Here is a 17,855-nt window from a genome sequence, read left to right as displayed (position 1 = left end):
GACAGGCTCGCAACGTCTCTTCTGTGGGAGAGAGGTTGCAGGGAAGAGAAAAGGGCATCCCCCACTAAGCCACGAAGTCTATTTTGTACTCTGTCAAGGCAGGATAGGCTATTTTTAGCAGCTCCTGCCCAGATATGGCAGCAGTATTCCATCCTTAGACATACTTGGCTTTTATATAGATAGAGAATTGCATCAGTAGTGAGATATCTTCTGGAGCGGTAGAAGGAACCCACCATCTTTCCAGCGACCCTGACAACAGACTTGATGTACGTGTTCCATTTCATATCAGGAGTAAAGGTCAAGCCCAGAAGCTTGTCAAAACATTGAGCTTCTCCTAGGCGAGAGCCATCCATTACAATTGATGCCAGATGGAGATCAGAGCGTGTAAAGATAGGAGCTTGGTTTTAGATGCATTAAAGGTAATCAGCCACGTCTTCCCCCAATGAACTACATGCTCGAGATCAGAGGAGAGAGAATCAGAGAGAACTTTGTCATTTACAGCCGTTGATGTGTTGCCGTAGATGGTCATGTCATCAGCATAGATGTCAACGAATGATTTAAGTATGTGTTTAGGGAGATCATTGATGTAGATCAGGAAGAGAGTTGGGCCCAGGATGGACCCCTGAGGGACTCCAGCATTAATACTGCAGGCCTCTGATTTTTGTCCATCGACCACTACTTTTATGAGCCTATTAGAGAGAAATGATTTAATGATTGAGAAAACATTTCCAGTTATACCGTAGCTGGAAATCTTGTGAAGTAGGCCTTTATGCCATACCTTGTCAAAGGCCTTTGATATGTCAAGTGCAATTGCCCTAGAAAGGTTGCCTTTGTCAAGAGATTTGCTAATCCTATGAGATATAACTGTTAGCACATCTGCGGTAGATCTTGCAGAACGGAAACCATATTGCACGTCACTAAGGAGGTTATTTCTGCTGAGGTGGTTGACTATTTCTCTATTTAGTATGGATTCCAGCAACTTACTCATGACACACAGGAAACTTATAGGTCTGTACTGAGAGGGAGATGACTTATCACCTGAATTCTTAAATACAGGGCATACTGATGAGATTTTCCAGGGTGTTGGAAAGCACTTCTTAAGGCAACGCTTAAACAGTTTTGTAAGTATGGGAGCAAGTTCAGGTTGAAGCTTTTTCAACACTATAATTGGGATGCTGTCAGGGCCAGTTGCTTCACTGGAATCAAGGTTCTTGATTAGCGTGGCGACCTCACGCACAGATATTTGTATGTTACCTAGCGTGTTTTGTGTTATAGGAGGAAATATGGGGAGTTGATGGTCTTTGTCGCATAGGGTAGAATTAGCTGCAAAGTTCTTTGCAAATAGTTTGGCCTTGTCTGATGCTGACGAGATGACCGCTGGTCCATTAATAATGGTTGGGATAGAACGCACACTTCTGTTCAGGATCCTATTTGTTATTTGCCAAAACTGGTGGGAACCAAGCCGCTGATCAGCTACTTTGGATTTAACAGACTGGGCATATAGCTATAGCTACCTACACTATTGATTTCGAGGTCCATTGCATACTCAACTCCGTGCTCAAATTCTATTACTCATGGGGATAATTACAATGGAATGGTATATCCACCCATTTTCGGATACACTTTGTCAACACTGAGAAAGCATTTAGACTACATCAACCAACACACACTCAACGCAACAACGAATAAGGCTGCCATGTATACTTTTCGAAAAATCAATAAGGAGCAATATGCTTTTACTATATGGGAATATCACTTTCTCCCATGGGCTCATTTTCTGCCCACCTGGATTTATAACACCGAACAACATTGGACTCCTTCCGATAATGGATTTCCCAGGTTGTATCAACTTCTCTTTTCCTATAATTTTCTCCATATAATTATCCACAACCACTCAAAGAAACTATTTTCAATAATTTTGCTGAAAAGCAAAATAGCGTCCATTCGCAGCTGAACATTTTGCTAACGGGATTTCATTTCCTCTGATGATATGAGCCATTGTTGAAAATCCATGGATTAAGGAAATTAAAATAACCCCTGTTATATATTCCTTTTGTCAAACAATAAATTCTTAAATCGAATATATGTCTCTATATGTTGTTTTTTCAGAATTTAAAATATAACCACGAAACTTATATATAAAAACACTTTGTGTGTGTGAGAGTTCATTCTCTATGACCTCTGTAAACAGCTGGGAGGATTTTTTTGAAAGGGGGGGAATTTTACAAATGTACTTTATGTGTTTGGGAGTGTTCTTAGATCGGTTTTGTATTGGAATGCCTCTGATAAGTATCAAAACTAGATAATCAAAAAAAATCCGGTGTGCAATTTATTGTGAACTAAATGACAACAGGGAGGCATGTGAAACTTTCTCCTGGTGTACTTTGGTAGGTCCCTGACTAGAGCAGGCAACCAGTTGATGGAATTAAGTGTGAAAAATTCGTTGATCCTAATTTAATCCTGAACAATGTTGGGTATCCCTGCTAGTATATATATGTATATGTGTATGTTTGTGTGTTTGTATGCATATCTGTATATTTGTATGTTTGTGTATTCATGCATGCATTTGTATTTGTATATTTAGTTTATTTGTATACTAACTCTCTCGACTCACAAGGTTCTTAATTTGTCTTTTTGTATTTTCAGGTGACTGATTGTTCTTCCCAAGTATTAAAGGCAATCCCGCTTTATCATACAACATTGAAAAATTCTTTCGGTTTTGGAAAGGAAAATCAAATGTGCCGTGTTTCTTCTTAATGAGGAATAGCAATTAAATTATTTTACATTCATTTCAATTGTTTTTCTTTTTTTCAAACGGACTTCATAAAACTGTTCCTTATGTTCACAATCTTAAATCTCCAAATGATTTTGAAATTGAAAGGATACTCAGTTTACTTATATTTGGGTCATAACAAATGCTAATATTTATTCTACTTTGATTTAATTTGAAAATTCATAAACTTTAACTATAAACTATGAAATTCTATTTTGTATGATGCTTACGGTCATCTTTAACTGAGTCATTTCAAGTTTTCTTCGCTTATTCTATTGGTGGAGCAACAAATTTCCTGACTGCAACCCTATATAGAGTGATAACTTCCCACACCCTGAAAATAGAGCCACTCTCACTGCCAGGTTTCATTTTCATGCATCATCACATTGCACACACAAACTTAGTAGACTTTTCTCTTGATCCAAAGTGGTAATGCCCTGCTGATTAGTAAATAAAGTTTTATTTTATTCATTCCTGAAAATGAACTACATTTTGAGGAAAATTATTTAAAAATTAGTTTTCTTGGCTTTGAAGCACAAAAGATATATTTAATATTTGCCTTTTGTGACAAGATGATGTCTAACTCCAGAATTACAATAAAATTAGAAAATGAATATTGATTTAGGCAATCAATTGATTACCTCAAAAGTTAAAAAGAAATATCAATTTTTATAAATTTTTAAGCAACAAATTATAGTAAAAGTTAATAGTTTACGCATGATTGTCGGGATTGATGAAGGCCAACAGAGGTTATAGACAACCCAAATTAACCCAACGGAAATGACATTGTGTGTATCACTCATCAGTGTTTTTGAGATGAATTAAATAATTTTTATTATATTAGGTTGGGAAGAAAGTTATTGCAGAACTTTTAATTTTGATTTCAAATGATGTATTTTCAAGTAGTTTTTGTTGTAATACCTTCAGTTAAAGAGCATTTTTTGCCCTATCTAATCGTTTAAATTACAATCGTTTTAAAACAATTATCTTTTAAGAATGTTGAATACAAGATGGAAAAAAGCAAATTCATACCATTTTCTTGTTTTAATTCAAGCTCAGATGAAAAGCTGAAACAACTTGTGATATCAATGAAGTGTTTGGCCCAAGAACCACTACTGAATGCAGGTCACAATGGGGGTTTAAGATATTTTGTGGTGGTGATGAGTCTTGAAAATGACGAGCATAGTGGTCGGCCATCGGATGTTGACAATAATCAGTTAAGTGCCTTAATCAAAGCCAATTCACACACAACTATTTGAAAACTTGCTGCTGAATTAGATGTAACATCTACAATGATTTCCAACAACTTGAGAGAGATTGGAAAGACAAAAGAACTTGATAAATGGGTGCCTCACAAATTGAACGATAAAATAAGTTATGCTGACTGTTTGGTGGTCTGTGACTGGTCTTATCCTTAGTTTTTTGAATGCAGGAGAAACCAATATGGTGGAAAAGTACTGTTAACAAATATTAGAATGCAAGATTATTTTACGTTATTAGCATAGTTACACTTGTCTTGCGTTGGCAAAAGTGTGTTCATTCTGATGGTGCTTATTTCGATCAATAAATTTTTGTTGGAATTCATCTGAATTTCAAAGTTAAAAACTGCAAGAACTTTCTTGCTGATCTATAATATAAATCTCATCAGTCTGTTTAAATGTATGTATGTCTGCCTAAAACTTTTGAGAGATGTATTGGAATGTGACAAAACCAGTATTGTTTTAAACTTCCAACTTTCGGATGACAAATATTGAAAAAATTGTCCAAAAACATTAATTCCTTCACCTTCAACGGGGCAGTTTTCTACAAGGAGGGGTCACTTTTTTTGCCAATATTTTTTAAAGTAATCCACTCTTTTCGATTGACTAGCCTTAATTTTCATGTCCATCACTTCTGGTTTTGCGATGGACACAATAGCAAAGATATCACTTTTTTTTTCACTCTCTTTTCCTCCTTTGTGATATGGGTTCGAGCCTGCCTAACTACTACCATTTTTTTTTTTGTTTGCTCACTGCCAAACACTCAGGCAATGTCGGGCGCCCAGGCTAATCTGATAATATGGGATTTGTAATAAAAATCTATTGAAACACAACTTCAAAATATTCAAAGCAATAACATCCTCTTTTATCTGAGTTATATAAAATGAACTCATGCTCTTTTTTCAATCACTTGTATCACAAAAATATATAAATCTTGTTACGTATATGCATTTTTTCATGACACCTATTTTCAAAAAGTCTTTTAGAATTTAAAATTATTTTTTAATTTAAATCCTTTAAAAATGATTATAGATAAAATGTGAGGAAACTGGAGCTGTACACCATATGCTATTCCTCCTCCTTCAATTGTTTTTACTTTCTAAACAACTTGAAAAAGTTGGAAGAAAAGAAAAAAAGAGCCCCCCCCCCCAATATTTTAGAAATTAGCATATAATAATTTTTTATCTTGGTCATTATTTTAATTTCTTAGAGACTAATGGGGGCGGGGGTACCCGGCATTGCCCGAGTGTTTGGAGGTGTGTGTGCTCGGGCTGGGGTGGGGTGTTAATCAAAACAAGAATAAGCAAAGTAAAAAAAAAAGAAAACAGAAAAACTAACGTTAAAACTTCTTTAAAAAGTCTGAAAAATAAAAAACAAAAAAAAACATGTGAAAAATGGCTTAAATAAACCTATTTCAATATTAAAATTTAAAAAATCGGTGGGTACCCGGTGTTGCCCGGGTGTTTTTGAGTGTGTGTGTTCGGTGGGGGAGGGTGTTAATGAAAACCTAAGAATGAGCAAAGTAAAAAAAAAAACAGAAAAACGAACGTTACGTGAAAAATGGCTTAAATAACCCTGCTTCAATATTAAAATTTAAAAATAAAAAAAAGACATCTCACACCACGATTCGAATCCAAAACGTTTAGATAATGACCCAGTGCTCTAACCAACTGACCTAACACGACGTACACAAAATTAGCTCATTTTTGAAAATCTTTAAACTAAATCAGGTTACGACGTCATATGACGCATGTGTAGAAGTGACTTCGTCATGAGAGGACGGTTTTTGCTTGCTGACCCCCCCAATTTTTCAATATTTGTCGGGCGAAGGATGGGCTTTCATATGAGACCAAATTTGTGAATTTTTGTTCTGTCTGTCGAAAGTTTTTAGCAGACACACATACATACATACATTTTCGCTTTTACATATATCGATTAAATTTGAGTGTTGCAGGAGTGATTAATATTTTTTTCTGCTGAGAAAGTAGATTAAAACATGAAATATTTTTTTTTGTTTTTATTACAGAATAATGTGAATGGATAGTGTTTATTTCATTCATCATTTTCAATCCTCTCATAATATTCTTAATTATTCAACTGACAATTCCTTCATCTCATTATCTTTTATCCTCAAGTAGGTTTTATGAAAGCCAACCATATATTTAGTTCCTTTAAAAAGTATTTTGATAATATGTCCTTACGAACGCTGTCTGGTCTGGAAGGAGGTGATCATTATTGCCTGTTGACCTATAATTGGCTGTTCATTTTATGTTAAATTCATATGCAAAAATGACCCCGTTTTACACAAAAATATTTCTTCTGTTTTATTTCTTTTTACCACAAAGTCTTCTGACTTGTAATTGCTAAAAAAAAGTAGAATCTTATTTTTATTTTAGAACCAATACATTTTACCAATAAACCTTTGTTTTATTACTAAAATTAAAATCACAAATATAAGCGTTGTTATCATCAAGATGATGCAGATTTTTGTCAGATTCATTTTTCATATAACTTTTAATTGACAGACATAAAAAGAATGTTTGTTACGTATGAGTAGACTATTACACATGAGTAAGTTATTGATAAACAAAATTTAGAACATGGGGTGATTTGATGACAAGCCGATACAAGCTAAATGACAAGAGACAGAAACTGGAAATCATTCATGACATGTCCAACTTTAACAGGAGACCCGAAGATAAAAAATGAAAAAAGCAAAGCAAAATAAATAAAATAAAATTAAAGTCTTTGAATTAAAAATTAAAATAAATTAATGATCAAAATGCAACAAGGGAAGCAATTATCTAAACTTTCATACGAGTAATCGCTTTTAGAATCATATTCCTGGAATGTTCTAAACTTTCATCTTCTCTCTCTCTCTATATTTATAAAATTGCACTGACAGTGATATTAAAAAGCCAACTTTCGATTCAGTATGGCATGCACTTTCTTCCTGGGAACACATAACACAAAGTTTGGGAGATGAAAAAAGTCAATGCATCATGTCCATCTGTTGTATATCTTGAAAGATCATCTGCTAATCTACGATCTCTAATCATATCGTGGTAATGCTGTCATTCCAGTTTGCCGTCTGATCCGGGTGTTTCTTTTTCTTCCACATAAACTGAGAATAACGCATTTCATTTTGCGTTTTATCACGTTTATTTTCACTGCATTTCATTAAGTGTGCATATTTTGATATCTTACGTCATAACATATGATGTATTCATTGAACATTTTCTGTTTAATGTTCATAGCAGACTTCCTATTTTTCATGATGTTGGAAAAGGTTGTCCATTCAAGCCTAATTCACCATTTGATTTCGGATATGGTATTAGCCATGTTTCTCACCTATGTAGTCGTCAACTTCCTCAACATCGTCACATTTCACTATGTCAAACTGTTGTGGTATATTTCTTGAATATGACCATGTTTTTTTTTTGTTTTTTTTTCAATGTGCATTTTATGGCCAACTAAATTTTCTGCATCAAAGATAAATTTTTCATATTTTGTGTGAAAAGAGATTTTGATTGTAAATTATAAATATTCCACACCTAACACATGCACTGGCGAAGCAACAAAAAGTCAATGTGAACATTGGGATTTGTAATTGTATTGCGAATAAAAGAATTGTATTTGTGCGTAGATTGAAGTTTGTGTGCAAGAATTGAAAAAAAATTATTTTCTTTATTTTTTTATTTTTACTTCACTTGAAACGAAGTACTCTGTCACTGAGATGTAAGGACCTGTGAAGTAGGGGCCAGATTTATAGGAGCATTTTAAGTGAAGAGTTGTGCTGTGTGTTACAGAGAGAGAGAGAGAGGAGAGTAAACGTGGAGGTAGACACGTTTACCAGAACCGAAGGTCAGCTGACCAAATTACGTATGTGTGACGTGGTAACGTTGGCTAGATCTGTGAGATTTGATTTGAGCTTTGAAGAAGACGGACGGTTTTTCCGTTGTCTCCCCCTCTTAACTGGGGAGGGGGGAGACGAACGCTGACGTGTGTGAAGAAGAACCCGCACAAGCCGATTTCACTTCCACCTCCTGCAGGACCTCTGGGGAAAGTGAAATAAAAACTATAAAACCCATTCATCGTCTTGGAGTGATAAATCTTCGTCAAACAGGTATCAAGTCTCCCTCCAGGATGAGAAATTCCCAGATGGTCCAACATCGAAGAAGCAGAGGTAGGTTCAGAAATTACATATCACACACACGATTCCCTTTATGATAATCAAATACGCAACCCTTTATATTAGAGACAATCATACGCACACGGAATCCTTTTTTGATGTTATACACCCAAAACGTAAAATGGCGCCCCTATATGAAGAAACCTATGTAACAAACAGTATTTGATGCCGTAATTGACCAGACCACCTAGCAAGGGTGGGTTTAAAAGAAAAAAAAGGACTTCGGTTGCCACGGGGAAAAAAAAGAAAAAAAAGAGGACAAGAAAAACAATAAAATGTATGGAAAAAAAAAAAAGAAAAAGAAAGAACAGTAGAAAAAAAATACAAATCAACACACACACAACGTAGGGTCCATTAAAACACTAGGCGAATTAGAAAAATAATTAAAGAAAAAAAAAGGAAAAGCAATACACACGTACAACCTTTTCACGAAGAAAGAAAAGGAAGACATACAGACACACAGATGTAAAACTTTATATATAGAAAATAGTTAAAAAAAATGTTTATCGTATTAGGAATTAGCTCGTTATGAACGAAGAAAAATATCACTTAATGTAAAAATTAGAAGGGAAAAACAAAGAATTGCCTTATTCTGTTTAAAGCAAAGGACTGATGAGACAGTAAGAAAGTGTAATAGGAACACGCACAAATGAAATTGTTTGGAAATGTGTCAATCATAACAGCCAGTGAGTAAACCAGAAAGAGAAAAAAAAAAAAGAAATAGAACATATGACTTTAGTAAGTGTGCGTCAGGAATGAGCCTTTTCAGCTTACTAAAAGATAAACACGTCAATCACAAATATGTGTTATGAATATTTCGTAGCATTTTTAAACTAAGTGTAACTTTTAAGGAAAAACAATATGTACTTTTGATGAAAAACAATGGATAGGTTCTGAAATGTGATTTTTTTTCCTTTTTTCACTAATTGTACGATTTTTTTTTTTTCTTAGGAATTTTTTTCTGACATGGACAATTTTAGTTACATCGAGTGTTAGGATTGTCTGAGACTTTATAAGTGAGTCGTTTTATTTTATTTTAGAAACGACTGTATTTTAATTGGAAATGTCTAGGTATTTTTTGTAAACGACTGTGATTTTTCTTTAATTTTGAATTCTGTGGAATGGTAAAAGATGATGCACTATGCAGCCGACCTAGTTGATGACGTGATCAAATGGGTTTCCACGAATCTGTGTTTTGTTATTTGGAATTTTGTTATTAGTGAAATGGGACTTTGTGATTGCTTATAGGATATTTTTGTATTTTTTAATTTATTATTTTTATGTAATTGATGTGTTGTCAAACGGTATTGGCAGAATTTTCTTGTTCTTTGACATGTATTTTTTTTTTTCGCAGAATGGGGAGGTGGAATCTTTGCTTGTGGGGTCTATTGAAAGAATGATTAATAAAAGAAAGAACGTGTTGTTAATTAATTAATTAATAATCATAATAGTAATAATAAAATAGGGAAAAAGAGAAAGAAATAAGATTTAAACAGTGTAATAAATAGTAATAATAAAAAAAAAAGTTTCGGAAGAGTCAAAGCTTCAGTTGGTATAAATTTAAATTTTGAAAGGTAGAATAAATGTTCTATTCGGCATGAGTGACGTTTTGACCACATAAGTAAGGTAGAAAAAAAAAAGGATAAATATAGGGTTAAATAAACTATATGAAGAAATGAAAGAAAAAAGTGGGGCGTGAATGGAATTTAATTTCTGTGGCAAGCATGTTAGAATTTTGGAGAGGTGTTGAATTACATGGGTAGTTATTAATTTCATTATTCTCGAGAAATGATTCGAATTTTATTTTTTTTATCGTGATTTCTATTGATTTCGAGTAGAATCAACATGGAGCAACTTTGAGTACTTCATGTGTGGAAATCCGATGTTTTCCGTGAAGCTATGTGTCTTCAAGGCAGGTTGCGCTTACCGACTTTGGAAAAAAAAAGTTTTTTTCTGACATAGCAGTAAACAGAATGTATTCTGTCCAGCGTGAGCGGATCTAGTTGTAATCAACTTCAGGGAGCAAATGAAATGCCCTCTGACATGGTGTAAGGGGCAGAGGGGGTGCAATGGCTGACGTGGCCATTATGTGACGAATCGCTCAAGAGAAGATGAATGAAATATGTATGCTAGTACTTAGGAAAATAGAAGGCTACCCACCATATGGAATGTTAAGAGGTTTTTTGTTTCCCACAAAATACTAGTAATAAGAGTAGGCTTATGATGAATAGGATAAGGCTTGGGATGGAAAAATTTTTTTTGTGTGCTACCTATGGGAAGAAAAGCTGATCTGTAAAGCCAAGGACGATGATAGTCCATTTTGAAGAGGCAGATGGACCTCGATTTTATTATTCGGTTGATTGCCGAGAATTTATCTACACGCGTATTGTCGACGGGAGTAAAGGATGCTCCTGAAATTCTGATTTAAGTTATGAAGAGACCATAGGGTCACAGGGAGTTGTTGACCTTCGAGGGCGCAAGCATTAGCGCCACATGGTATTATTTGTTGATATTATTTTACTTAGTATATTAAATAAAGGTATGACAGTTTTCTTTGCCAGTGGGGTGAGCATATATATCCCATTCTTAGTAAATGTGGGAAGTAGAAAATGTATGCCTTCGCCATACATTTTGATAAAAAAGGAGGGAAGGAATGTTACAGAGAGAGAGAGAGAGAGAGAGAGAGAGAGAGAGAGGAGAGTAAACGTGGAGGTAGACACGTTTACCAGAACCGAAGGTCAGCTGACCAAATTACGTATGTGTGACGTGGTAACGTTGGCTAGATCTGTGGGATTTGATTTGAGCTTTGAAGAAGATGGACGGTTTTTCCGTTGTCTCCCCCTCTTAACTGGGGAGGGGGGAGACGAACGCTGATGTGTGTGAAGAAGAACCCACACAAGCCGATTTCACTTCCAACTCCTGCAGGACCTCTGGGGAAAGTGAAATAAAAACTATAAAACCCATTCATCGTCTTGGAGTGATAAATCTTCGTCAAACAGGTATCAAGTCTCCCTTCAGGATGAGAAATTCCCAGATGGTCTAACATCGAAGAAGCAGAGGTAGGTTCAGAAATTACATGTCACACACACGATTCCCTTTATGATAATCAAATACGCAACCCTTTATATTAGAGACAATCATACGCACACGGAATCCTTTTTTGATGTTATACACCCAAAACGTAAAATGGCGCCCCTAAATGAAGAACTCTATATAACATAATCTATGTAATAAACGTTCAATTTGGACCCCCTCTATGATAACGAATATATAACACTGTGCAATGTTTGTTCACATTACATTTAAATTTGGTACAGTCAGAGAAACAAGGAGCAGGGAGGGATTTCTAAAGACAAGCAGTTTGAGGAAATAAGCTGTTAGAATAGAAAGCCTTTTAACATCTGGGAACCTCTACAGAGAAAGAGTGTTGAGTTTGCTGGGGGTATTTATGTTGAGGGGGCATAAGTACAGCAATTTTGTCGGAGCACAATCCGTAGACGCGCTCGGGTAAAAAAAAAGGGGGGGGGCACAAACTACAACATTATGATGATGATACAGGGACTGGAGATTGGTAGACAGTTTAGAACCAACTAGGTTAGAGAATCTTTATTCAATGCTGTCCAAAAGAGAGAGAGAGACAAGTGATTTGTGCACCAGATGTGATGGCAATATTCCAAACATGAGAAAATGGAAACTTTGTAGAGATATTAGATACTGGCATGTGTAAGAAGTTTTCTAGCCTGATAGAGAAAGTCAACCTTCTTTGCAGCAAACTTATCTTCTATATACAGGGTGACCAAAAAAAAATGGGCCCCAACTCTAGTTAGGCCCCGTTTCTTAGTGTTTTGTCCGAATGAAATGAAACTTTGGTCATAACTAGTTTATTATATTCAAAACATCACGTCAAAACACTAGGGTCTTTGCCCATTTTTTTTTCTCCGTTGACTGTAAAATGCTCAGAAAAACAATTAAATGTCCTCTGTTTTTTTTTGGTCACCCTGTATTTGTTCCAATTCATGTTGCCTGTGAATATTAAGCTGAGGAGTTCAAACATTAGACTCCTGGGAAGGTTGCATTCAGCCATGGCAATCATGGTTGATGAATTGTCTTATAATTATTGAACGAAAAGTTTTATTTTGGTAGCATTAAATGTAGCCATCATTTGAAGCCAACTTGGATGAAATTAACATTTTCAAATGAATTGAACTTTTTGACATTTTCATTAAGATGTTACTAACACAACAGATTCATTAACTTTTGCATCATGTTTGATTTTTCCATGTTTCATCACATTTAATAGAATTATAAAAAGTGTCTTTTTCAAGAGCAAAGTCTTTTTGAAACCTAACTTTGAAGCATTCGATTAGACATTATACACTAAACTCTCAATGGAAAGTAAATAGAAATATATATATATATATATATATATATATATATATATATATATATATATATATATATATATATATATATATATAAATAGACTTAATCAAATACTAGTCAAATAAATTTGTGGAGAAAGAGACGGAAGACACAGGTAAGAAATCTTTTTTTAAATGACATGAATTGGTTAGCCTAAATTTATCTGGAGGAAAACCTAGATCCAGTATTAAAAATAATTTTGTTCATGTGTTTTAAGGGAGATGGTGTTTGATCAACACTGCTGGGGAGTCATTTAATATACTGTTTTATTTTTAACTCCCCGAAACAGTGTTTCATGGTAAACAACTAATGATCCCTTTAAGAACATCGGTAGTATTGTTTGTTCATGTAAATAAAACTATTCAACGATATGGGAGATTAATTGATAATGTTCCAAATAAGGACTATTTTTTTTTATTTTTATAGCTTTAAAGGTTATCTGATAGAAACTAGATAACACAATGCAAGAGATTTATTTTTTTTTAAATAAATGGAAACATTTAAATCTAAATTTTCAGCTTAACCATCCTTCTTTTGTGATATACAAACACTTTCTTTTTTTATTGCTGAGATCTTATGATGTTGCTGATGAAGATAGCTGATCTAGATATGTGTAGTGAGAACGCTGGCACGTGTGAATGTACTGCATTAAAAGTATCCTTTAATGAAAAAATATGAAGTCTCCACAAATGATTCTCAAAGTTTTCATTAACCAATACTTCAATGTAATACTCCAGCATTCAATAGAAATATATATTTACAAATAAATACACTTTGCTCTTTATAATAGAGAGGAGGAAAGCTAAATATATATGTCTCTTGTCACACAAATCTTAGCAAGTAAAAAATCTGCCCGATAAAACGATTCCAAGTGTTTAGAGGGGGGTCGAAAGCAAGCAACAACTACAACAACACTTTGCCATCTAAAATGAATTTGGAAAGGAATCTTTCACTCTTTTTCCATAACGTTTTTTTTTCTTTTGAATTTCTTTTACATTTTTTTCTTTATATCTTTAACTTTCCAGTTTGAAATGTTTCCTTTCTTATTTCCAAAGAAACAGTTTACCCAATTCACAATGTCCAGTAATGAAAACATATAAAATATGATACCATGAAACGCCCTCACCTCATGCACAGAGTAGACCCCGGACAACATGAGGAAATGATTCACAAAAAAAAGAAAAATGATTGAAAATGGGATGAATGGACAGGCGATAGGAAGACTACAAAATCTTTTGAATCTTTATATGGGATGGTGCCTGACAGTCGGTGGTTAGTTTTTAGGTGGGCAAATGGGAGTGGCTGAGAAAACAGGTGGAAGCAATTGTTTCCACTGATTAGCTGGGAGTGACCATTACAAAGGCCGGTCATGGATTTCAGCTTAGAGCAGATCTGAGGAGTGAAAGCTCATCACAGATTTGGGTGGAGGAGATGATGAGATCTGAGAAAGAGATAACTCTGATGGACATGACAGGAGAATGCTCTCAGTCTTGTGATGAGATTTAGTATTTGTCAGGTTTCGAGGCTCCTGACAATACACACACACGCACACATACACACACGCACACATACACACACACACATCACCAATGAGCCAAATACAACATCCGAGTTTGTATTTTATATTATGTGAATTTGCTTTTGTTTTGCGGACAACTTATAAACCTGTGTATGCCTTTGGTGGTCATCAAAATGAGAGATGACATGAACAAAACAAGATGAAGTTGAACAGAAAACCATGGCACAACCCTTTCGGGGTCGGCGATCATCAGAAACTGGCATAGTTCTATACAAACTTTAGTACTAAAAAAGCCAGACTTTTATCATGTATGTTTTATTTGTTTATGTTAGGTTGTGTATACGCATCTAAAATGTATCTTTCATTGCGTAACACAAATTGAACCAATGAATGGAATCTTAGACATATCAGTGCTTTTTAGAAAATATCTAGAAAGAAAGAATTTTGCCAATTTTCGATTTTTTTCTCTCTTTAGCAATATAACATTATTTTACAAGTTCTCAATTTTAATGCCTGATCGTTATCATTGACATCATTTAGTGCTATTCATTCATTAAAGCTGTGCATTAAAAAGAAATATTGTAAATATTCTTAGGTACTTGTGCAGTATAATGTAAATGTCAAAATTAATAAAAAGTCGAAAAATTATGGAAATTGATCGAGTAGAAAAATAATTACAAGTAAAAATAAAAAATCTATTGAATTATAAAGTTTTATTGGATTTGTTAATGTTGAACAACTTTTAAAAACCAGTTGGTGATGGTTACAAAATAATAGTAATCCGTCATTTCAAAATAGAAAATGGTGAACTGCTAATATCCATGTTTTTGTTTGTGTAAAAAAAATAGTTCTAGCAAATCATCTACTCAATCATTTTTCGTAATTTTTGAAATTTCTTACTAATTTCGACATGACATGTAAGTATATAATAGTGATTTTATGTAAAATACATTCTTTGAAATGCCATTATACTGTGTTGAAATTTTATTCTTACTTAATCTTTTTCCTCTTCTTCTTTCTTACTTTTCTATCTATTTCTGATGATGATGATAATGATTGTTGTATCACGTGACTGTATTGTACTCGCTGATTGGTTTGGGAAGTTCCTGCTTGTTTTTTGAAGAATTTTGTTATTTTGTCAGTTGAGGATTCGGCATCCGGTGGTGCGGACATGTGAACTTTTTCTCCCCCAATAAAGACGTAAAAATGAGAACAGTCATAACTGTACTTTAAAACAGTTGGAAATCAGGAAGTTTGGAGAAGCTAACCAAGTGAAGGTTATGCTTTATCCCGATATTGTGTCTTGACTCTAAACACATCAAAAGAAGATGACATGTCAGTAAAGACATAAAAATGTGAAATATTCCAGTATAAGAAGATAAAGACAGAACATTTCTTTTAGCAATGAAGAAATTGCTTATGGCCTAACACAAGATCATAATGCTGCATGGCTAAGTATAGCCGGATTACAAAAGGAAAGTCGTTTTCAGTGTGAACGAGAAAGAAAGGAAATTCCGCTGAGCTAGGTGGAGAAGACTCAGCTGTCAAAGGCTCAGCTGTGAAAGAGACAAATCTAGGAGAATTACCAAAAGAACTTCGAATAAACATTTGTGGGTATTTTCGTCATCTGCAAAGAACTTATACGGATTTGTTTGCACTTATAAAAAAGAGATATCAAAGACAGCTAAGGGGAAGCTACTTCTGTTGGCTTATTTTCGTACACGTAAAAAGATAAAACGATCGATCATTGTAAAAAGTATTTCAGTAGGTGTTTTCTTTCTCTTTCTCTTTCCTCATTCTCTTCCAGACTCTCTCTCTATTTTTTTATAGTTACTTTAGGTCTGTTTGACCTTGCTAAAGGGATAAATTGAACAGTTACAGACACGAGTAAACATTTTACATCTTATTTTTTTACCTTTTTTTTTTCAATCAATTATTTTGTATTATTTCTTGCTTCTTTCACGGTTTTATTGTTGCATTTTTTAAAAGTACCTTGTCGTTGGACATAGTGGCAAATTTTCCGCATAACTGCACAAGTACTCATTCTTAATACTAGAAACACTATAGAAATATTTACAATTGCTCTCAGCACAGTTGTGGTGAAGGACAGAATTTATTCTGAAAAACAAAGTCTGTAGTTGATAACAAACGGAAAAGAAATTATATAAATTAAAAAAAAAAACGGTGTTTCTATATCATAATAACGAAAAAATATTGAATTTCAAGTAAAACAAATGGTACCTACGTAATTCACATGCCGCAAATAGTAACATCTCCAAAAATTACGTAAAACGATGTGGTAGAAAGATAATTATTCATGAAGAAAGACATTTGTAAAATCTAGCGATTTTTGTTTCAAAATCTAATGATTTGAATTGGAAAGTTGACAGGGGAGGTAATTAAGTTTTCAATTTGTCACAAATTCAATCAGTTACCTTTTTTTTATAAAACAATAAAAATTCAAACAGTTAAGTTATCTAAAACAAATAACAAATTATGCCTATATATTATGTTTATTTTTGTTTTCAGAATAAATTTTGTCTGCAACATTGTGTCTCAACGAAGTTATTTCTTCTCCTTTTACTTACTCAATATGTCCGCCCAGCATGTTTTTTTTTTTGTTTTTTTTACATAGACGTCACCATTTATCAAGGCCGATAGGCCACTCAAGGATAAGGGTTAAAGAGTGTAGAGTAGTCAAAAGGACAATATAGTAATCGATAGTAATGGAAGTTCGGTAAATTTGTTAACTTAAGTGGAACGGCTCATCAGAAACTTGTTCACGTTGGACTTGAAGACAACCATATTATAGAAAGCTGGAAAGCAGGAAAACGGAAGACAATTCCACAGGCATGCAGTTCTAAGGAAGAAGCTTTGATCATGGAATCTATGTTTAGGTTTAGGTACAGATAAAGAGTGGGGAAAATTATTGGTAATATTTTCAGCTAGTCTAGTGTTTCTTGTGAAAGTTTGGCGAGGGGGGACCATAGATTGAAGCTCAGTCGAACACTTTCCATGAAAATAACGATAAAGCAGAGACAAACTCGCAACATCTCTTCTGTGAGACAGAGGTTGCAGCGAAGAGAAAAGGACATCTCCCACCAGGCCCCGAAGTCTATTTTGAACTCTATCAAGGCAGGACAAGTCTTTTCTAGCAGCTCCTGCCCATATGTGGCAACAGTACTCCATCCTTGTACGTATCTGGCTCTTATATAGATAGAGAATTGCATCAGCAGTGATATATCTACTGGATCGATAGAAGGATCCGACCATTTTTCCAGCGGCCTTGGCAACAGATTTGATGTACGTATTCCATTTAAGATCAGGAGTAAAGGTCAAGCCCAGAAGCCTGTCAAAACTTGAGGCCTCCCCAAGACGAGAGCCATTCATTTCAATTGATGCCAGATGGGGATCAGAACGTTGATGATGTAAAGATAGAAGCTTGGTTTTAGATGCATTAAAAGTAACCAGCCACTCCTTTCCCCATTGTACAACGTGATCAAGATCAGAGGAGAGAGAATCAGAGAGAACTTGGTCGTTTACTGTCTTAGATGTGCTACCATAGATGGTAGTGTCATCAGCAAAAATGTCTACGAATGATGTAAGGATGTGATTTGGAAGATCATTAATGTAGATCAGGAAAAGAGTTGGGCCCAGGATCGACCCCTGAGGGACTCCAGCATTTATACT

General features: G+C 34.5%; 2 protein-coding genes across 3 annotated transcripts in view; one reads left to right on the top strand and one right to left on the bottom strand.

Annotated features, from left to right (window-relative positions):
* LOC145241506 (mitochondrial tRNA methylthiotransferase CDK5RAP1-like) overlaps nucleotides 1-2,789 on the top strand; it is a 93,562-nt gene extending 90,773 nt beyond the window's left edge. For both annotated transcript variants that reach the window (XM_080104536.1, XM_080104535.1), the window contains exon 12: nucleotides 2,647-2,789. In XM_080104536.1, the coding sequence (XP_079960662.1) occupies nucleotides 2,647-2,757 (111 nt within the window). In that variant the 3' untranslated portion in view covers nucleotides 2,758-2,789. The remainder of the gene's footprint in view (nucleotides 1-2,646) is intronic.
* Nucleotides 1-16,433, bottom strand: part of LOC145241507 (peptidyl-prolyl cis-trans isomerase-like 3) — an 86,657-nt gene extending 70,224 nt beyond the window's left edge. The window contains exon 1 of the mRNA XM_080104542.1: nucleotides 16,411-16,433. The gene's annotated coding sequence lies outside the window, so the exon portion shown is untranslated. The remainder of the gene's footprint in view (nucleotides 1-16,410) is intronic.
* Nucleotides 16,434-17,855: the final 1,422 nt, after the last annotated feature.

The sequence above is a fragment of the Euprymna scolopes genome, chromosome 20, assembly GCF_053919585.1.
Source record: "Euprymna scolopes isolate OS-2025 chromosome 20, ASM5391958v1, whole genome shotgun sequence".
Lineage (NCBI taxonomy): Eukaryota > Metazoa > Mollusca > Cephalopoda > Sepiida > Sepiolidae > Euprymna > Euprymna scolopes.
This window is presented reverse-complemented; position numbering and strand designations above follow the sequence as displayed.